At 34.0% G+C, this 18,302-nt stretch overlaps 2 protein-coding genes across 5 annotated transcripts in view; both read left to right on the forward strand.

The window, feature by feature from the left end:
• The window catches only part of LOC111685830 (paramyosin), a 30,192-nt gene extending 16,348 nt beyond the window's left edge, over positions 1-13,844 (forward strand). Inside the window, exons 12-17 of one of the 4 annotated variants that reach the window (XM_046953674.1) lie at positions 9,683-9,974; positions 10,039-10,244; positions 12,629-12,897; positions 12,985-13,218; positions 13,289-13,331; positions 13,415-13,844. In XM_046953674.1, coding sequence (XP_046809630.1) covers positions 9,683-9,974; positions 10,039-10,244; positions 12,629-12,897; positions 12,985-13,218; positions 13,289-13,331; positions 13,415-13,555 — 1,185 coding nt within the window. In that variant the 3' untranslated portion in view covers positions 13,556-13,844. Of the gene's footprint in view, positions 1-9,682; positions 9,975-10,038; positions 10,245-10,314; positions 10,412-10,477; positions 10,648-12,628; positions 12,898-12,961; positions 13,219-13,288; positions 13,332-13,414 lie in introns of those variants that run through there. The other 3 variants (XR_006941253.1, XR_006941255.1, XM_046953682.1) reach the window with 3 other exon arrangements.
• A 3,402-nt stretch (positions 13,845-17,246) lies between these two features.
• On the forward strand, positions 17,247-17,662 carry LOC111685831. The gene has a single exon (XM_023448112.2). The coding sequence runs from the start codon at positions 17,327-17,329 to the stop codon at positions 17,594-17,596; it is 270 nt and encodes an 89-aa protein (XP_023303880.1). The 5' UTR covers positions 17,247-17,326; the 3' UTR covers positions 17,597-17,662.
• Positions 17,663-18,302: the final 640 nt, after the last annotated feature.

The raw sequence follows: 18,302 nt of genomic DNA on the forward strand, positions 1-18,302 counted from the left end.
GATCAATTAAGGACCGATCCTTATCTTTTTGTCCGGCACAAATCTTGTTTATGTAAAATTCTATAGCTGTACTCTTTTATTTTAAAGCCAGTAATGAGTGTTAAAGTCACTTTTTGAAGAGGAGCAATTATGGAACCATCCTCCTAAAAATCAGAAAATGATTTAAGGTTCTATAAAACTTTTTTAATTGCTATGTATTCTTCTTAAGGTCGGTGCTCATAGCATTAAAGTATTTTCTGAAGTGGACCGTATATAGAGGGTAGGGTAAATTTTACGAAAATATTTAAGTTCCTATGAAATATGTTCCTATAGAATTTTACCGCTATAGATGTTTCTTTCTGACAATTATGAGCATTAAAGTAATTTTTTGAAGGGGACTTTATATACGGGGTAGGGTCCATTGTGGGTTTATCCTGGTCCTATATGGGGGCTAGGCGAAATCGTAATATTGTCCATTTTCATACCAAACAAACTACATGAACTAAAAGTATTTATGCAAAACTTCAGCTCACTAGCAACATCCATCGTGCTTTCAACAGATGGACGAACCGAAATGGCTAGATCGACTATCTTTAAGGATTCTGATTATGTTTTAAGGCTTTATAGTTTTTGGAATTTGATTTTGGATTGCACGGGCTATTATTTTATGTCTTTTCATCTATTTTGTTTGTTTTAGAGAAATCTGTCTCATATTACCAATACCTTAAGCTTTGGTAAACACTTCGTCCCAAACATACTTGACTGATCAAGTCATTAAAATCCCTATATCAAGTCATTAAAATCCCATGATTTTACATGAACTTCAAATCTCTAGTATTGTAGATCTTCAAAGACGTCAAGTTGCGGCTGATATACTAGAATCTCTTAAGGGATTATACGGACCTAATATAAAGTAAACTTATTATACTCTACAACACTATAGTGCAAAGTGCGTCGAGTTGCGGCCGACATATCGGAATCCATTAAGGTATTAGACCATCTTTACGTCAAATATACCATTATGTTTCAAAAAATGGCTATAAATAAGTATTATATATAAGATTTTTTGAAAGATCTGTCCTTATTTGACACTTGCCTCATACAAACCCCCTTAAAAAATATCATAAACGTCTAAAATTTATGAACCAAAAGGCTCATAACTTTAGGGGAACTGGCCAAATGTTTGCTAAACATTGGAAGGCTTTACACACCCCCGAGGTCCCTTATGTCGTAGCAGACACAGGTTACTGTGCCCCAGATAGAATGTTACGGTCAAGCGGAACATCAGGTGCTGCACAGATGGCTCTAATATAAGTGGAAAGCGGAATATATTGAAGACCGTGAAACAAAAATGCACTAACGTTTTCCTAATCACAACACAAACTTCCCGAAAGAATTGCAAGATATTTTGGAATGCATAAATTTGATTAGAATAATTACGACACAAACAGATAGTCTGAAAGCTATTAAGGCGATTTCATGGTATAAACCCGTATTGGACTAAAAAAAATGTAATGAATATTCGACCAGATATAAGGTTTACATTAAAAGGGTACAAGGTTACTTGGGAGTAGTCAACAATGAATGTATTTAAAGGGAAGAGAGCTCAAAGTAGTTAAACTAATGAACAAACAATCATTGGAAGAAATAGGAGCTGAATGTAAAGTATGAGCTAAAGCATCCAACAAGGCCTCTAGGAATAATGAAACGATCGTTAGAACCACAAATATTCTATAGGGTGAACTTATCGAGAGCTGAAAAAGAAATCTCCTCATAATGATCTGAGGTTTAGAGAGACGTGAAATGCTGGCATATCTCTATAAAATTGGATGTTCGGGTTTAGACGAATATAGAGGATAATGAAACTCTGGAGCACTTTCATTATAATTGTCAGACTTTGGTCGAAATTATATCCAAATATCTTGGGAGTAATTTTATTCCGGATATATTTAACATGCCTTATTGGAATTACTTTCAATAAACTGAGTTTCTGAGTGGAATTACAGGCTTAACTACACAAAATAGGACATTTAAAATGTAGAGCATCTATAGAGCATAGTAAAACTCTAGAGCACTTTCATTACCATTGTCAGACTTTCGTCGAAATTATAACCTAAAATCTTGAAAGTGCTATTATTTCGGATATATATAACATGGACATTTCTTATGAATTACGTCCAAGTAATTGAGTTTCCCCACAGCAAATTTTCAGAGTACTCGGAATTGTTACCAATGTATAAAAAATCTGCATACGAAGTATGCAGACTTTTGGACATAGATGTTTTCGCGCAGAAAGAATTTACAGACAAAGTTCTCCAAAATCGGGATTTTCCGCCTATTACAGGTTAGTTTGATAGGATGATGTATACTTCATCAAATCCGAAGAAATACACTTAGGCCACTATCGGCCCTGTTGTGCGCTCATTAACACGAAAAAAGGAAACTGAATGAATTATATTTCAGTGTCCAGAAACTCAGTTTCCTGAACGTAATTCCTAAGAATCTTCCAATCTGTGTTAGTCAGGAATGATATTTTCGTAATAACATCACTTTCAAGATACTTGGATCTAACTTCGACGAATGCCTGCCAGTTGCAAAGAGAGTTCTCTAGAGTTTCACTGTCCTCTCCACATGCTCCACATACGTCTGAATCCGCACGTCCAATTTTGCATTGATGTGCTCGTAATCCTGTGTGTCCACTCACAATACGTACCATCTTTTGTCTTGTTCTCATTATAGGACCTTCATGGTTCTACCCACTGTTTTATTATTCCAAGAGGCCTTATGGGATTCTCTCACCCATATTTTTAGTTCAGCTTTTGTTGCGTCGAATGGTTTTGCGTTTGTCAGCTTAACTGCCACGAACTTCCTTCCCTTTAAAACTATTACATTCAACCTTTCGTTACTGACTACTTCCGAGTGAGCTGGCACCTATATGAATTGAACCTTGCCTCTGGGAGAATATTCTGTTAAAGCTTTCTTACAATCCAATACGGTCTTAGATTTAATTATATATGCCGATTACAATATATCAGAATTCAAACTGATTAGAGTCCCAAATGACAATTAAAACTATTTAGAGCCCCAAATATTAGGAATCTCTTTAAACAAACTTCCAAAAATTGCTCCTCAATAAAACATTCCTTTCTATATATACAACTATACATTCCAGGACTCTCAACCAATAAATATATAAAGTAAATAAATAGACATGCTTATATCATGTAAACAGTTTTATTATTTATTTACATTATTTTTTTGTTATTATTGTAGTCTTATTACCGAATATTTTATGCATATTTGGGTGTCTGAATATTGTCTGCAGACATATATAAGTGGGTTAAATATGTATGTATTCAACGGCTTCAGAGCCGCACAGACGCATATAGAAAATATTTAAATTATATATTCATGATAACGAAAAAATAAATAGAAAACAAAATACTTTCAAACACGAATCTACGAACTTGACCTGCCACACAGTGAGTGAGTTTTTTCTTTTTTCATAAAAGTATTAGAAAGAAATGGGGACCTCCCAAACACCTTATAGTTTCTGGTTTTATAGTTTATATATGAGTATCTGCTATCTGTTACTTTGTCTTTGGAATTAACATCTGCCAGTCATAGATAATTTGTCATATTTATCACCCAAAGGCGTCTTTAATATTAAGTTATACAAAAAAAAGCAACAACAACCATGACACTATCAACTATATGCCAAGACTCTATATTCAAAAAGTGTTAACTTAGGATAAAGTTTAAGTTTAAAAGTTTGTTTCCAAATTTATACTAACCGTAGAGAATTTATGAAAGAATCATTTGCCATCAAAAACTCCCTTTGGTCTAAATTAGAGTTAGCTCTTTTTGAATATAAAAAGTCTATGTTATTAATGTAACGTTTTAATTTTTCTATATTTTTTTCTTAAAAAAAAACTATATTTCACACGCAATTTTTATTTGTTGTACGCAAAATAATCACAACAACAACAACAACAATTGCCACGCAATTTGATTTGTATTTATCAGCGATGAAAATTGACATATGTGTGTGTGTTTGTCTACTTATTAGTTTGTGTGTCTCACAGACGTTTTTATAAGTCATTGTGCCACAAAAGTGTTGATTACTTTGCGACTCCTCTGATTAGAGAGTCAATGAGAAGAACGACACAAATATTGCTTACGTTTTAAAGAAAGTACAAGTACAAAAGTACAGGCAAGTTCGATTATACAAATACCCTACAGAATGAATTTTTATATAACTTTTGAGTTCATTCAGGATCTTAATCATTTTTTGTGTAGGAATAAACCAAGTTTTACGATACCAAAGTCTCATCAACCTATAAGCCTTTTCCCTTTTACTTCAAACCTTGGAACGGACATTCGTTATCAGGAATGTACAAACCGACAAATGAATGTCGAGTGTTTTACGTGAGTACCTGGCATGATGCCCTAGCCCACGGTGGTCTTTTTCATCCACTGGGTAGAATTGACAACGGTCTACCATCGCCCCTGAATCCTTTAATGAAGAACTCAGGCGACAATTTTTGTACATATTTTTGCCCGGTCCATGTACAAGCACTTTGCTGAAGTACTCGAGCTATCTAATCTCTGACCATTGGATGGCCTCTGTTGATTCGGCAACAGCACCTAGAGACGTAACCGGTGGACGAATCCATCAAATAAGCCGATGACTTTGTTCTTTCTCACAGGGACACACTGTGGTAATTCTGATATGAACAGAGTATACTATGAACATATCTGGACAAAGAAGAAAAATTCAATGGTATCATTTGTATATGATACCTTTCATCCATCATCATACAACCCAGCACACATCTCATTCATACGACATATTAAGGTAGACGGGTGGGGGAGACCCGCCGTACCCCTAATTTCTTCCCGTGCCATATACAATTAATACCAACTCATTTCCAACGCTTAGTCTCACAGCCACTTCTCTGTGGGGTATCTGTTGTTTCGGCAACAGCATCGAACTTTTCCCGAAATATTGATTTTACCTTACATCAGTCTTTTAACCACCAATTACCCTTCTCGCGAATTTGGGTTTAAACCACAGCCACTACGTGGATCCCGCAGGAACCTCAACCAACTGACCAGCCAGGACATAGTCCTGCGAGCAATTGGTCACCCGTATTACTAGATTATGTGGTGCTATGATCTGACCTCTATTCAATCTATGCAAGGACTAAGCTAGGCAGTAGACTGTAACCAATTTGTTAGTCTCGGCCAGACTTTAGGTATTGGCCACCTCTTTTTTCCCCGGAATTGCAATAACACCAAGATGGAGACTTCACCAAGTTAACATGCTACCGGGGGTTGTACAAACCGACTGTTTTGTCTAATCTTAAGAGTACTTTCAACCAAATGCAAAGGTATAAGTGAATAAGCTGCATGATCTACGAAATGCGTACTCCGCCGTAGTCTACTAAGCAAGATTTTTCCCCTCGGAATCAGGAATGTACAAAAAGAAAGATGTGATAAAATCTCATTCTGTTGGTCTACGGCGAAATACCCATTTCGTAATAATTACATCGTAGATCATGCAGTTAATTCATCTATACCTTTGGATTTGGTTGATCTAGTCACATAGCAATCGGTCAGCCTGAAACTTGTCTTTAGATTGTATAAGACTTTCGGTTTGTACATAGGATTATGATTTTTGCTAGTCTGTTATTATGCATTTCTGGTGACGTTTACATGTCCTGTCTTTTACGAAAACGGACCCTGATTTTAGGCATAGCTCTTTGATTGAAGGCATAACAGACTAATCTGGACTATTTCAATAATCTTAACGAATTTTCTAGAAGTTTCAACCGATTCCTTCGGAAACTACAGGTATAACAAGACTTCTGAAATAAAAAAGGAATCATTTCAAGATATCACAATACTGATTCTTATGATAGCGATAAACATCCGAGAAATGAATCTCATAAAATCAGTCAGGAACAAAACAAAAGCATAGAACATGCGGCCATCCATTAAAAAGTAATATTTCATTACGATGACGATCTCTACAAGCGTTTGATAAATTTTGCCTTAACCGTCTTAAAGTCCAGACCTTTCCCTCTTCAACTACTAATTCTTTCAATCATTGTTCTCTTAGAAATTGGCTTGAAAGCATATGTTGCAATAAGGATAGGCGATTGTTTGTAGTCAAGCGATACTTGCAGGTATCTGTATATAGTTCTGCAAGATATAACGGGTTTTGAAGATTAAAAAATGGAAAGCTCTAAACACAACAGCTTACATGAGTTCTCACGACAATTGGATCTTCGCTCAGGAACGTCTCGAATTATAGTCGGCCAATGATTGTCAAGCCAGCGACAGCTGGGTCTAAATATATTATTATATGGTAGCCATAATTGAAACAGGTTAATCCAGAATAATCGGTAATAAAAAAGCGAATGTCAAAGTCAGGGGAACTTAAGGAACTTTACATGATAAATGCAAAATCACTGTTGTATAAGACCAATGATATCATATAGCGTGCTTGAGCCGAGTGCACGTAAAAACTCTTTAAATGTAATATTTCCGATGTTAGTATGATGGTTCTTTGTGGAAACACAGGTTAAGGCGCAGAACTGTATAAAATTTAACAAATGGTTTCAGAGGAACATAGAGCATATGTAGTGGACAGTGAAATTCTGAAAAACTTTCCCTGTCATTGATTTTTAAAAAAATAAGTTGCGGGAGGGAAGATAAAGGTTGTAGTATATAATGTGTTATATAATGTGTTATGCGATCTTCTGGCCAATTGATCACAAATGAGACTCGTTTCAATAATATAGGTAGATCCACGCAATGGTGATCTATTGAATTAATACTCTACTGTCAACAATAAGTCACTTGCCACTTGTATGCAGCCGGGTAGCTTCAAAATAAAGTCTTATTTGAGAAAAGTGTTAGAACACTGAATACCGCACTGCATTCTCATACTTTCACCTGGAGGCATGTTACCTTGCTGAAAGATCCTATTGCAATACCGGGCGAAAAAGGTGCTACCATCACTTACTAGTCTTCCGAAACTATAAACTGATAATGGTAAAATGTATCTTCGGTCTTTCAATGGAATGATTTAACATGGGTTGGAACCAGAGAACCACATAATCCGATAGATTATGAGAGATTTCTGACTTTGTCTTGTCCCGGTTGCTGTAGAGGTACCTTCTAGGTGCATGTGGTAGCTGTAGTTTAATTGAAATACAAGCGAAGAAAAAAGACAGATATGCTGTGAAAATTCTGATTCGATATAAGTTCGGTGCTATTGCCAGATGATAACAAATACCCATTAGAGTAGTGACCATGGAACTAAGTGTTAGAAATGAGATAATGTTAAGTATCTATGATGAATACGTATCTTACCCGACGTAAACCTATAGTGAGTACAGTTGTCCTCTATGGGTGTATCAAATGAATGAGAAGTGTGCTGGGCGAATGGAAATGGATAAGAGCTATCTTATACAAGATATACCATTGACTTTTTCTTTGTTTTCCAGATATGTTCAGGGAAAACTCTGTTTGTACCAGATTTAACACATTGTGTTCTCTGTGTGAGTAAGCACAAGGTCCTAGACTTATTCAATGAATTCGTGTTTGGTCTACCATACAAGTGTACATCTAGGAGCAATGGGACAGCAATATTCAGAGATTAGATAGCGTTGGAAATGAGTTGGTGCTAAGTGCATATGATATAGGATGAATAAATGAATAAACGGGTATACCGGTCTTGCCAGCCCGCATACCTAGAATGAGTGTGTGCAACGGGCCAGCAATGGTTGGAAATTAGATATATTGAATACTTAAGCAATGTGCATGTTTGTAAATGGATCGCCAGAAGCACCTGCGTGTAAGATATACAATGAAGCATTAGTGAGTAGTCACAGTGAAATAAGTCCAACATGACAAGAGTTTACGTAAAGCTCGTCGACGTCTTATATACCCATACTTAAAACATCAGGAGTTTCCGATTCCTTGATAATTATACCAATCTTGGTGAAACAATATTATATCTATCACAATTCTCTGAGTTAAAATGCAACACTGAAATGAAATCTTTTAGTTCTACTCCATTCATTGTCTTAATTTCTAAAAGAGTTGTTGATCTATAATTGAAATTAACCATAATTTTCTTGACTTTGGAAAGTATTTATTAGAGTTTAGCACCAATAACACACCGTAAAGTATCCCAGCAATTCGAGTCAATTCGGGTCAATCGTCACATAATTGTCCCATAGTATTCTAGAGAGTAGACACTTGAAATTTTTATATTTTAGTTCCATTAATATCTTACCACCTGGCTGATTCCAATTCGTATGTTTTTGGACTTTCGTCACAAATAAACTCTTTGTAAACGAGAATAGAGACAGTCGTAACTTTAGTGTCCCCTTTGTAAGCGAGAGCGGAGGCAATCGTCTCTTTGCTGTCTCTTTGTAGGGTGTAGAGTGACGATTGACATCCTCTTAGGACAAGCCTATGTTAAAATGGTTTGTCACCTGGGTAGTCAGGTGGCTAGGGGCCACCACAAGTGGTAGGTTAATTGGTCAGTTCCGGACTGTCCCGTCGAACTGCTGGGGTATTAATTGGGTCTCACTCATATTCTAATATTCGATGTAGCTATCTGTCTGTCCGTCCATCTGTCTGTATGTCCGTGAAAACCTTGTGCGCAAGCTACGACTTTAATTCAAGAATAATTTAATGAAATTTAAAATATACTCTTCTTTTGATCCAAGGACACAGGTAAAGGCAGAAAAATCAATTCAAAAATTTTCAAAATTATTTGAATTTTATCGCACTCTATAAGTAAATATCTACCTTTATGAAAATTTGCATTAGTGTCTTTGATTTAACAGAATGTGTTTGTATGTCAATGATGTATCACAGGTTGTTTTGGCGTTAGTTCAAATTGTAAATTATTTATTATTTAGTTTTGTTGTTGTTGTGTTTCAAACTTTTCGTGACAAAGTTTTTATTGCAAAATTATTGAATTCAAAAATAGTAATGATGGCAAATACTTGTATATAATTTTTTGATACTTATGATACAACAAAACACGAATAGCGATACAAAAAAAGTGGAAATGAATTTAAAATATTTAATAATAAAACAACAATAATAACTAAACAATGTTAACGTTGAAAGGATTTAAAATTTGTTAAAACTAAAAACACGCCAATAAAAAATCGACAAAATGGTAAGATTGATAGTTGGACTAATTTACATAAAATTTTAGAACTTATTTGAATTATTAATTTAAAAAGGCTGGCGACTGTCCTCACAGTTCTCGTTTGGAATCGACTCTTAAACAGTGTCATGATGATGGCACCTTAATGACCAGTACTCATGAATCGTATTTAAAAATTATAGATGATTTAAAAAATGATCTAGAACAAATATCATGTGAAGTGATTTTGGTACAAAAGGAATGCAGTGATCAAGATCAATGTCATGCCACCGACGATGTAGGTTTGGAGCTCTCTCTCAAAGAGTTAGAAACTCAAAACGATCGTCTAGAGCAGGCTCTGAAACTAGAAACTCAAACCAGAGAAGCTGCCTTTATGGAGCTACAAACAAATGTGTGATAAACTTACAAACATACAATTTACCAACACTCTGTTACTCATTTTTCTCTCTCTCTCTCTCTTTTTCTCGATATAATCAAACTCTTTGTATCTCACCTACTTAGAATGAAACTCTCAAATGCCAAATTGCCCATTTACAACGCACACTCTACGAAAGAGATCAACATATTCTACAGTTGAGAAGTATGCTTAAAAATGTCTCTCAAATACAATCGATAGAACCTCAACGCGCTGCTCTCGAATATGTTACTTCGCGCAATAACTTTACCGCTGAGCTGGAAAAGAAAATTGAAGATCTAACGGAAAAGTTGGATAAGTCAATGAAACAGGAGAATTTCTTACATAGAGAAACTCGTAAACTTAATGAAGAGTTAAATGAGAGTAAACGTAAGAATGGTAGGTCTAGCGTTTAGGAAGATTGGGAATATCTTATTATAATTATTGTTTTTATTTACTCTAGGTGACTTAATTACACAGGCTCATCGCTTGGGCAACCTTTTGAAAAGTCAAGAAAGTCATCGCATGGAACTGGCTGCCAAATATGAAACTTTAGAGAAAAACTATGAAGATCAAGCTAAAAAATTACGGACTGCCAACAATCAGCTGATTATGTTGACCGAACGTTTTCAAACTATGGAACGGAATCAAAATGAATATAATATGGAGGTAAGTTTAAATATTTCCATAAAGCGTAGGTTCTTTGGTTATGTATATTAAGCAGAATGGTTATATTCAGTTCGAAATCCAAGGCCTAGTGTTCTAGTCTTTTAAATCAAAAGTCGTGAATTCAATTCCCACCAGAGATACTGTTGAGAGGCCTGATTGAAACTTAGGTATGTTTCCGTTGTAGCCTGTTGTGTTTGCATAGATAACTTTTGAGAAACTGGACTTCTTTACAGATTTTCGAAATCTTAAAGGGCCCAAGTATAAGGAATAACGCGATTCTACAGATTGTTCAATTGCAATCCCTTCGCTATTAACATGATCTTAATCATTTCGTAGAGTGGGATTAAAGACATAAGCTTGAAGTTTATTGATTATCTGATCAACTAGATAATCATGTTTATGAACGTAATATATCACCAGTTTCTATTTTGAGTCTGATATATCTTCTTAGGTATGTTGATTATTATTCCCTCCTTTATTGCATCAGGACATGCTTAACGTCAACAACTGCCTTAAAGGCCTTATTTCACGGTGGTCTTTTTCATTCACTGTGTAGACTTAACAACGGTCTACTATCGCTCAAGAATCCTCCAATAAAGAACTCAGGTGGCAATTTTTGTAAATGAATGTGCCGGTCCATGTACAAGCACTTTTCTGAAGTACTTGAGCTTTCTAATCTCTTGTCATAGTAGCCCCGTTGCGGGATGACAGGCAGCATAGGCTCAAGCCTAATATACACTTCGACAAGGAAAAAGCAATCACTGGTCTAAAGTCAATAGAAGGGGAGACGAACCCAAACATCAGGTGTAATCGATAAGATGCCATGAAATATTGCATTATTTAAATTGCAATCCCCATCATTTAATGGCCCATTCTAGTATATTCCTTAACCTCTTTAAGCCCGCGTATCCCACTTTTATGAACCGATCTATGTGACAAAGCAAATAGGAATTTCCAAAGTCAATAAATTCTCATAATTGCCGCGACAATTATTCGCGTAGCTTGTATCAATATATCCTGTTGAAGAACTCCGAACTAATCTCCAATATACAGAAACATTCCCAATCTATCACTAAATTTTCGCATCATAAAGATCACTTTACGGGATGACAGTCAAGTATCTCGGAGACACGAATTTCGGAGTGCTTTACGTGAACACCTGCCTTGACGGCCTTATTTCACGGTGGTCTTTTTCATCCACTGGGTAGATTTGACAACGGCCTACCCTGATTCTTTCAATGAAGAACTCAGGTGTACAAGGACTTTGCTGAAGTATTCGGGCTATCTAATCTCTGATCATTGCTGCTCCGTTGCTTAACTTCCGAGATGTTAAACATCACTCCCGTTTACAACCATGCAGATGGGATGGCACCTGTTGATAAAATGCAACAGCACCAAGAGAAGTAACCGGTAGACCAAAGTACGAATCCAACAAATAAACCAAGACTTTGTTCTTACTCACAGGGACACACTGTGGTAATTCTGATATGAACAGAGTATACTCTGAACATATATGGACAAGGAAGGAAAATTCAATGGTATCATTTGTATATGATACCTTTTATCGATCATCAGACAACTCAGCAGACAACTCATTTATCCGACACATTACCCCATATTCATTCATTATAGGTAGAAGGGTGGAATTAGGCCCGTCTTACCCCACATTCATCCCGTACCATATACAATTAATACTCATCTCATTTCCAACGCTTAGTCCAATAGTCAGTCCTCTGTGGGGTATCTGTTGTTTCGGCAACAGCACCGAACTTATCCCGAAATATTGACTTTACCTTACATCAGTCTTCTAACCGCAACTCACTCTTCCCGCGAATTTAGATTTCAACCACAGCCACTACGTGGATCCCAAAGGAACCTCAACCAACTGACCAGCCAGTACATAGTCCTGCGGGCAACTGGTCACCCTTAGTACCAGATTATGTAGTGCTCTGGTTCGACCTCTTTTCAATCTATGCAGGGACTAAGCCATACAGTAGACTGTAAACACCAATTTATAGTCCCGGGCGACTAGAGGAATTGATAACATCTCTGTTCCCCGGGATTGCAATAACACCAAGTTGGAGGTTTCACCAAGGTAACATGCCCCTGGGGGGATATCTTCATTTCCGATCGGGCACATCTGTTGTTTGTGTGTAACCCTCCAATATGTTTAGTATACATTGATTATAACTCCTTATGCCTCTCGGCTAGTACTTCTATTTTTTTTGCAATTTTAAAGTTACTTAGATCATTGCAGATCTAAACTATAGACTGGTAACGGCGAACAAGGTCATGTATTATGAAAGTAAATAGATGAGTTTTTTCTCTCCGTGTTGGATTATATATGTATATGTATTTATTTTCTCATTTTGTCTAAATTGTAGCGCAATTTACTACGCGAAGAAGTGTTATCGCTAAAGGAAAATCACGCCTGTGCCATGGGTCAACAAAAGAGCCTGCAGGAACAATTGCTCAAAACCGAAAAAGAACTTTACCAAGCACACGATGTCATTAAAGAGCAAAAAGCTATTATGCAACGCAACGACTTCGCCCAAAACGAAGCCCAACGAAGATTGCAAGAAACTAATGCCGAACTTAAAAGAAATTTAGCCGAACTAGTACAGGACTATAAAAAATTACAAGATGAACACGAGTGAGTTTCGTTAGTACTTAACTATAATTCTAAACGAAGCAACAACACATTCAAACTAATACAGACAGTTATTCTCATATATTGCAGCAAGCAGAAAGAGATCAACTTGCAGCAGCTGAAATTACTCGAGAATTTTCGCAAATGGAAGGAACAGCAATTGAAGGCCGAACATACAACAAGAGAAAATTTTAAAATCTATCAAAATTGTATAGAGGAAATGTTGCAGGATAAACAGAAATTAATGGATAACTTTCATGAGCTCTATAAAGACTATAGTCTGCTGCAAAATGAATTGGATCGTTTTAAAGTGTCTTCATTAAAGTGGGTTGCAACATGTATTTATTACTAAAATTAATTGATGTAAAATTTCGTTCGTTCTTTCTTTTTTTAGCCTTTCCAACTTTAATAGACTGCATAATACATCAGAAAGATCGGTAAGTGGTTCAAGAAAAGTCAAGAGATTGAAAAAATCAAGAACCTCAACATTTTTCTCCTCCTCCTCCTCTCGTATTACTAGATTGCCGAACGTTTGGAAATTGTACGCCGCACAACACGTCGTGTTTCGGAACAAAGTTCCTCGTTCAAAGACGAGGAACCAATTGTTTCGAGAGACGACTCAACAAGTTCTGCTTTCCGACCAAGCGAGGAACCACTCTAAAATTAACTGATTTTTTTTTCATTTCTTTTTTATATGTATATATAGTTGTTTATCTTTTAGAAGTTTGTATATATATTATATAGAATTGTTTTTGTAATTTTTTTATGTAAGTTTCATTTTTGTTTTTGTTTATAACAAATTTATAAGATCTTTTGGCTGCCATTTTGAATTAATTATATAATTTTGTAATATATATTTTTTTGATATACTATATTATTATGCTCTAGATGTCTAGATATTGTGTTTAAAACCTCAATAAAAATTATCCTTTTTGGACAATTGATGTGGAGGATGGTATTGTTTGATGTCTTGGTGATATCGTATATAGACTGGCTTGTTCAGTTAATACGAGTCTGCTCGTTAGCAGCTTTTAGGCTGGCTGATATTTTGTAATGCGAAACTTCTTTAGCTGCTGCTAGGGCGATCTCTTATACTGCTATATTGTGGGTTACTGTCGGGAACGAACTGTTCGATAATGGGCTGCTTTGGGTTTGGAAAATATAGAAATAGAAATAGAAAATTTGTCACATTGCTTTTTAGTCGGTTGGTTAGTTAGTTAGATAATTAGTTATTTAGTTAGTTAGGTAGTTAGTTAGATAATTAGTTATTTAGTTAGTTAGTTAGTTAGTTAGTTAGTTAGTTAGTTAGTTAGTTAGTTAGTTAGTTAGTGAGTTAGTTAGTTAGTTAGCTAGCTAGCTAGCTAGTTAGTTAGTTAGTAAGTTAGTTAATTAGTTAGTTAGTTAGTTAGCTAGTTAGTTAGATAATTAGATAATTAGTTAGTTAGTTAGTTAGTTAGTTAGTTAGTTAGTTAGTTAGTTATTTAGTTAGTTATTTAGTTAGCTATTTAGTTAGTTAGTTAGTTAGTTAGTTAGTTAGTTAGTTAGTTAGTTGGTTAGTTAGTTAGTTAGTTGGTTAGTTAGTTAGTTACTTAGTTAGTTAATTAGTTAATTTGTTAGTTAGTTAGTTAGTTAGTTAGTTAGATATTTAGTTAGTTAGTTAGTTAGTTAGTTAGTTGGTTAGTTAGTTAGTTAGTTAGTTAGTTAGTTAGTTAGTTAGTTAGTTAGTTAGTTAGTTAGTTAGTTAGTTAGTTATTTAGTTAGTTAGTTAGTTAGTTAGTTAGTTAGTTAGTTAGTTAGTTAGTTAGTTAGTTAGTTAGTTACTTATTTATTTAGTTAGTTAGTTAGTTAGTTAGTTAGTTAGTTAGTTAGTTAGTTAGTTAGTTAGTTTGTTAGTTTGTTAGTTTGTTAGTTTGCTAGTTTGTTAGTTTGTTAGTTTGTTAGTTTGTTAGTTTGTTAGTTTGTTAGTTTTTTAGTTTGTTAGTTTGTTAGTTTGTTAGTTTGTTAGTTTGTTAGTTTGTTAGTTTGTTAGTTTGTTAGTTTGTTAGTTTGTTAGTTTGTTAGTTTGTTAGTTTGTTAGTTTGTTAGTTTGTTAGTTTGTTAGTTTGTTAGTTTGTTAGTTTGTTAGTTTGTTAGTTTGTTAGTTTGTTAGTTTGTTAGTTTGTTAGTTTGTTAGTTTGTTAGTTTGTTAGTTTGTTAGTTTGTTAGTTTGTTAGTTTGTTAGTTTGTTAGTTTGTTAGTTTGTTAGTTTGTTAGTTTGTTAGTTTGTTAGTTTGTTAGTTTGTTAGTTTGTTAGTTTGTTAGTTTGTTAGTTAGTTAGTTAGTTAGTTAGTTAGTTAGTTAGTTAGTTAGTTAGTTAGTTAGTTAGTTAGTTAGTTAGTTAGTTAGTTAGTTAGTTAGTTAGTTAGTTAGTTAGTTACTTAGTTAGTTAGTTAGTTAGTTAGTTAGTTAGTTAGTTAGTTAGTTAGTCAGTTAGTTAGTTAGTTAGTTAGTTAGTTAGTTAGTTAGTTAGTTAGTTAGTTAGTTAGTTAGTTAGTTAGTTAGTTAGTTAGTTAGTTAGTTAGTTAGTTAGTTAGTTAGTTAGTTAGTTAGTTAGTTAGTTAGTTAGTTAGTTAGTTAGTTAGTTAGTTAGTTAGTTAGTTATTTAGTTAGTTAGTTAGTTAGTTAGTTAGTTAGTTAGTTAGTTAGTTAGTTAGTTAGTTAGTTAGTTAGTTAGTTAGTTAGTTAGTTAGTTATTTAGTTATTTAGTTATTTAGTTATTTAGTTAGTTATTTAGTTATTTAGTTATTTAGTTAGTTAGTTAGTTAGTTAGTTAGTTAGTTAGTTAGTTAGTTAGTTAGTTAGTTAGTTAGTTAGTTATTTAGTTAGTTAGTTAGTTAGTTAGTTAGTTGAAGTGTTCTGAAACTATTTCATAACAACTTCGTCATTTTTGAAATTTCATAACAATTGAAAGTAATTATAAATGCTACATTTTCCATTCTGATGATCGAGGGTTTTGAGCAACGGTTCCCGCTCAAACTACTGTACGAGACCTTTTTTCATTCAAAACTTTTAATTAATGTTTAAAACGGGGTGACATAATATCATCCATCTGATGTCAAATTAACAACTACCAACTTTGGAAATTTTGAAAATAATTTCAAACTTACGCAATACAAGTATGTTTCATTATCCAACTGCTTGCCCCGTTAATTGCTTCATACGCATGTGCTATAATTCAATTCCTGCGTGGGGTAAAAGACTCTTAAAGTATCAAAAAAAAAGCAAAAGTAGACATTCAAAAAAAAAACTATATTCAGGTCCATCATTAATTTTCATTGTAGTGAGAGGTGCCGTTTTTTAACAGTTGTTTTTTATTTTAGTCATCAATTGTTTAATAATACTGTTGCATGCTTCGTAAGATGAAGTTTTCTTTTAATTTTTTGTGGCTTTTACAAATTGTTAATTTTAAGAGAAAAGTTAAAAACACAAAAAATTAAATAAAAAATTTTGTTACATCTTCATGTGGTAATTGAAAGTCATAATCTGATGGGTCGATTACCAGCCTCACAAGCCATTGGCTACTGTTTTCATTTAATTATCATGAATACGCAAAAAAAATTATATAAAAATAGTTAAAATATCATGTTTTTCTCTGTTAATGTCTTCATTTTCCAATAATTCATTAATCAATTAACTCTCAATTAGCAAGTTGTGTTTTGTTTCTATGAATTACATTTTATTTTTGGTGAAAATCAAATATTGAAATGAAATCGGGAGTTACAAGAGAAAATATTCCGATTTTGATAGAATATACAACAAATTTAGTATTGATTTTAAAGTGTTTTTTTCCAAGTCTAATTTTGACAAATGCCTGACAGTAGCAATGAAAGTTTCACTGTCCACTCTACATGCTCTATATTCGTCTAAGTCCGCACGTCCAATTTTGTTTTAGATGTGCTCGTAATCCTGTATGTCCACTCAGAATACTTACTAGAAGATTTTCGCGTTCGACATCTTTGTGATCCTGCCCACCGTTTCATTATTCCAAGAAGCTTTACAAGATCTTCCCACCCATAGTTTTGCGTACATCAAGTTATACTTTATACTTTATACTTTATACTTTATACTTTATACTTTATACTTTATACTTTATACTTTATACTTTATACTTTATACTTTATACTTTATACTTTATACTTTATACTTTATACTTTATACTTTATACTTTATACTTTATACTTTATACTTTATACTTTATACTTTATACTTTATACTTTATACTTTATACTTTATACTTTATACTTTATACTTTATACTTTATACTTTATACTTTATACTTTATAATTATAAAATATCCCTGATTGTTCCATATTTAAACGTATATCTAATACCCTGCGCCAATAGTTGTCAATTTTGACATTTCTTCAAACGAAAATTTATTTTCAATATCAAAATGTTTTCCCTTATACCAAAGAATTCGTGGTTAAAACCTAAAAATAATTTGTTATATAAAATTCCTTCACGCAATATAGATCCGGTATGTGGACCACCGAGATTTCCCATGTCAATGGGACAAAAAATTCTCATTGGCGGCGGCAGTATTTTGCTAATGATGATCATACCAATATGGGGTTTGCTAAGTGTACCTTCATGGTCTATTAAACATCAAAATCTGGGTAAGGGACGCAAGGAAGAAGAGTTGGAGGGACCACCAGCAGAATAAAAATTTTAACTAAAATATAAAATAATAATTATTGTATTAAATATACATTTTCATATTTTTTATAAATATTTTATTATTATTGCTAGAAAACTGTACATAAGCTGCTCCAAAACCCTTTCCTGGAAGTTAAGCAAGTGCATTGGTTTTCTTAATGAGATTTCTTTGTAACTGTAACAAAAAAAAACAAACTACGGAAGTTATAGTTACAGTTACTTTTTGTGCAATTGAGAAATTCACCAACCAACTTGCAAACAAACAAATATTAAAAACATGCAAATTGATGCTTATGTCGTCTTTATGAACGTATGTACTTGTACATTTCTTTTACATTGATCTTGACTTGTTGCATGTGTACACGCACCATACTCTTCATATGCTCAGACCGATCTACCGACCGTCCGCCAGACAGACGCACAAACCTCATTCACAGAGTTTGGTTAGCAGTTTCAGTGTTTGCTGAAAAATTCAGGTGATTTATTGCCTAATTGAAAACCAACAAAAACAAAAAGAAAGATGATGCAGAAGAAGAAAACAAAAGTGAAAGACAACGACTTCCCAAAGAGAGTGAAACCAAGTGCCAATACAAAAACGCCCCATGTATCCAATCAACCGAAAAAACGAAAAATATAAACTACAAGAAAAAATTAAGAAAATATTACAAACTAAAAAAATACAAAAAAAACCAAGACGACCTACCAATTTATAT

Source organism: Lucilia cuprina, chromosome 2 (genome assembly GCF_022045245.1).
Source record: "Lucilia cuprina isolate Lc7/37 chromosome 2, ASM2204524v1, whole genome shotgun sequence".
NCBI lineage: Eukaryota > Metazoa > Arthropoda > Insecta > Diptera > Calliphoridae > Lucilia > Lucilia cuprina.

What these genes read in the sequence shown, in the direction of transcription:
- LOC111685831 (XM_023448112.2), top strand. Translation starts at nt 17,327, where the DNA reads ATGTTTTCCCTTATACCAAAGAATTCGTGGTTAAAACCTAAAAATAAT.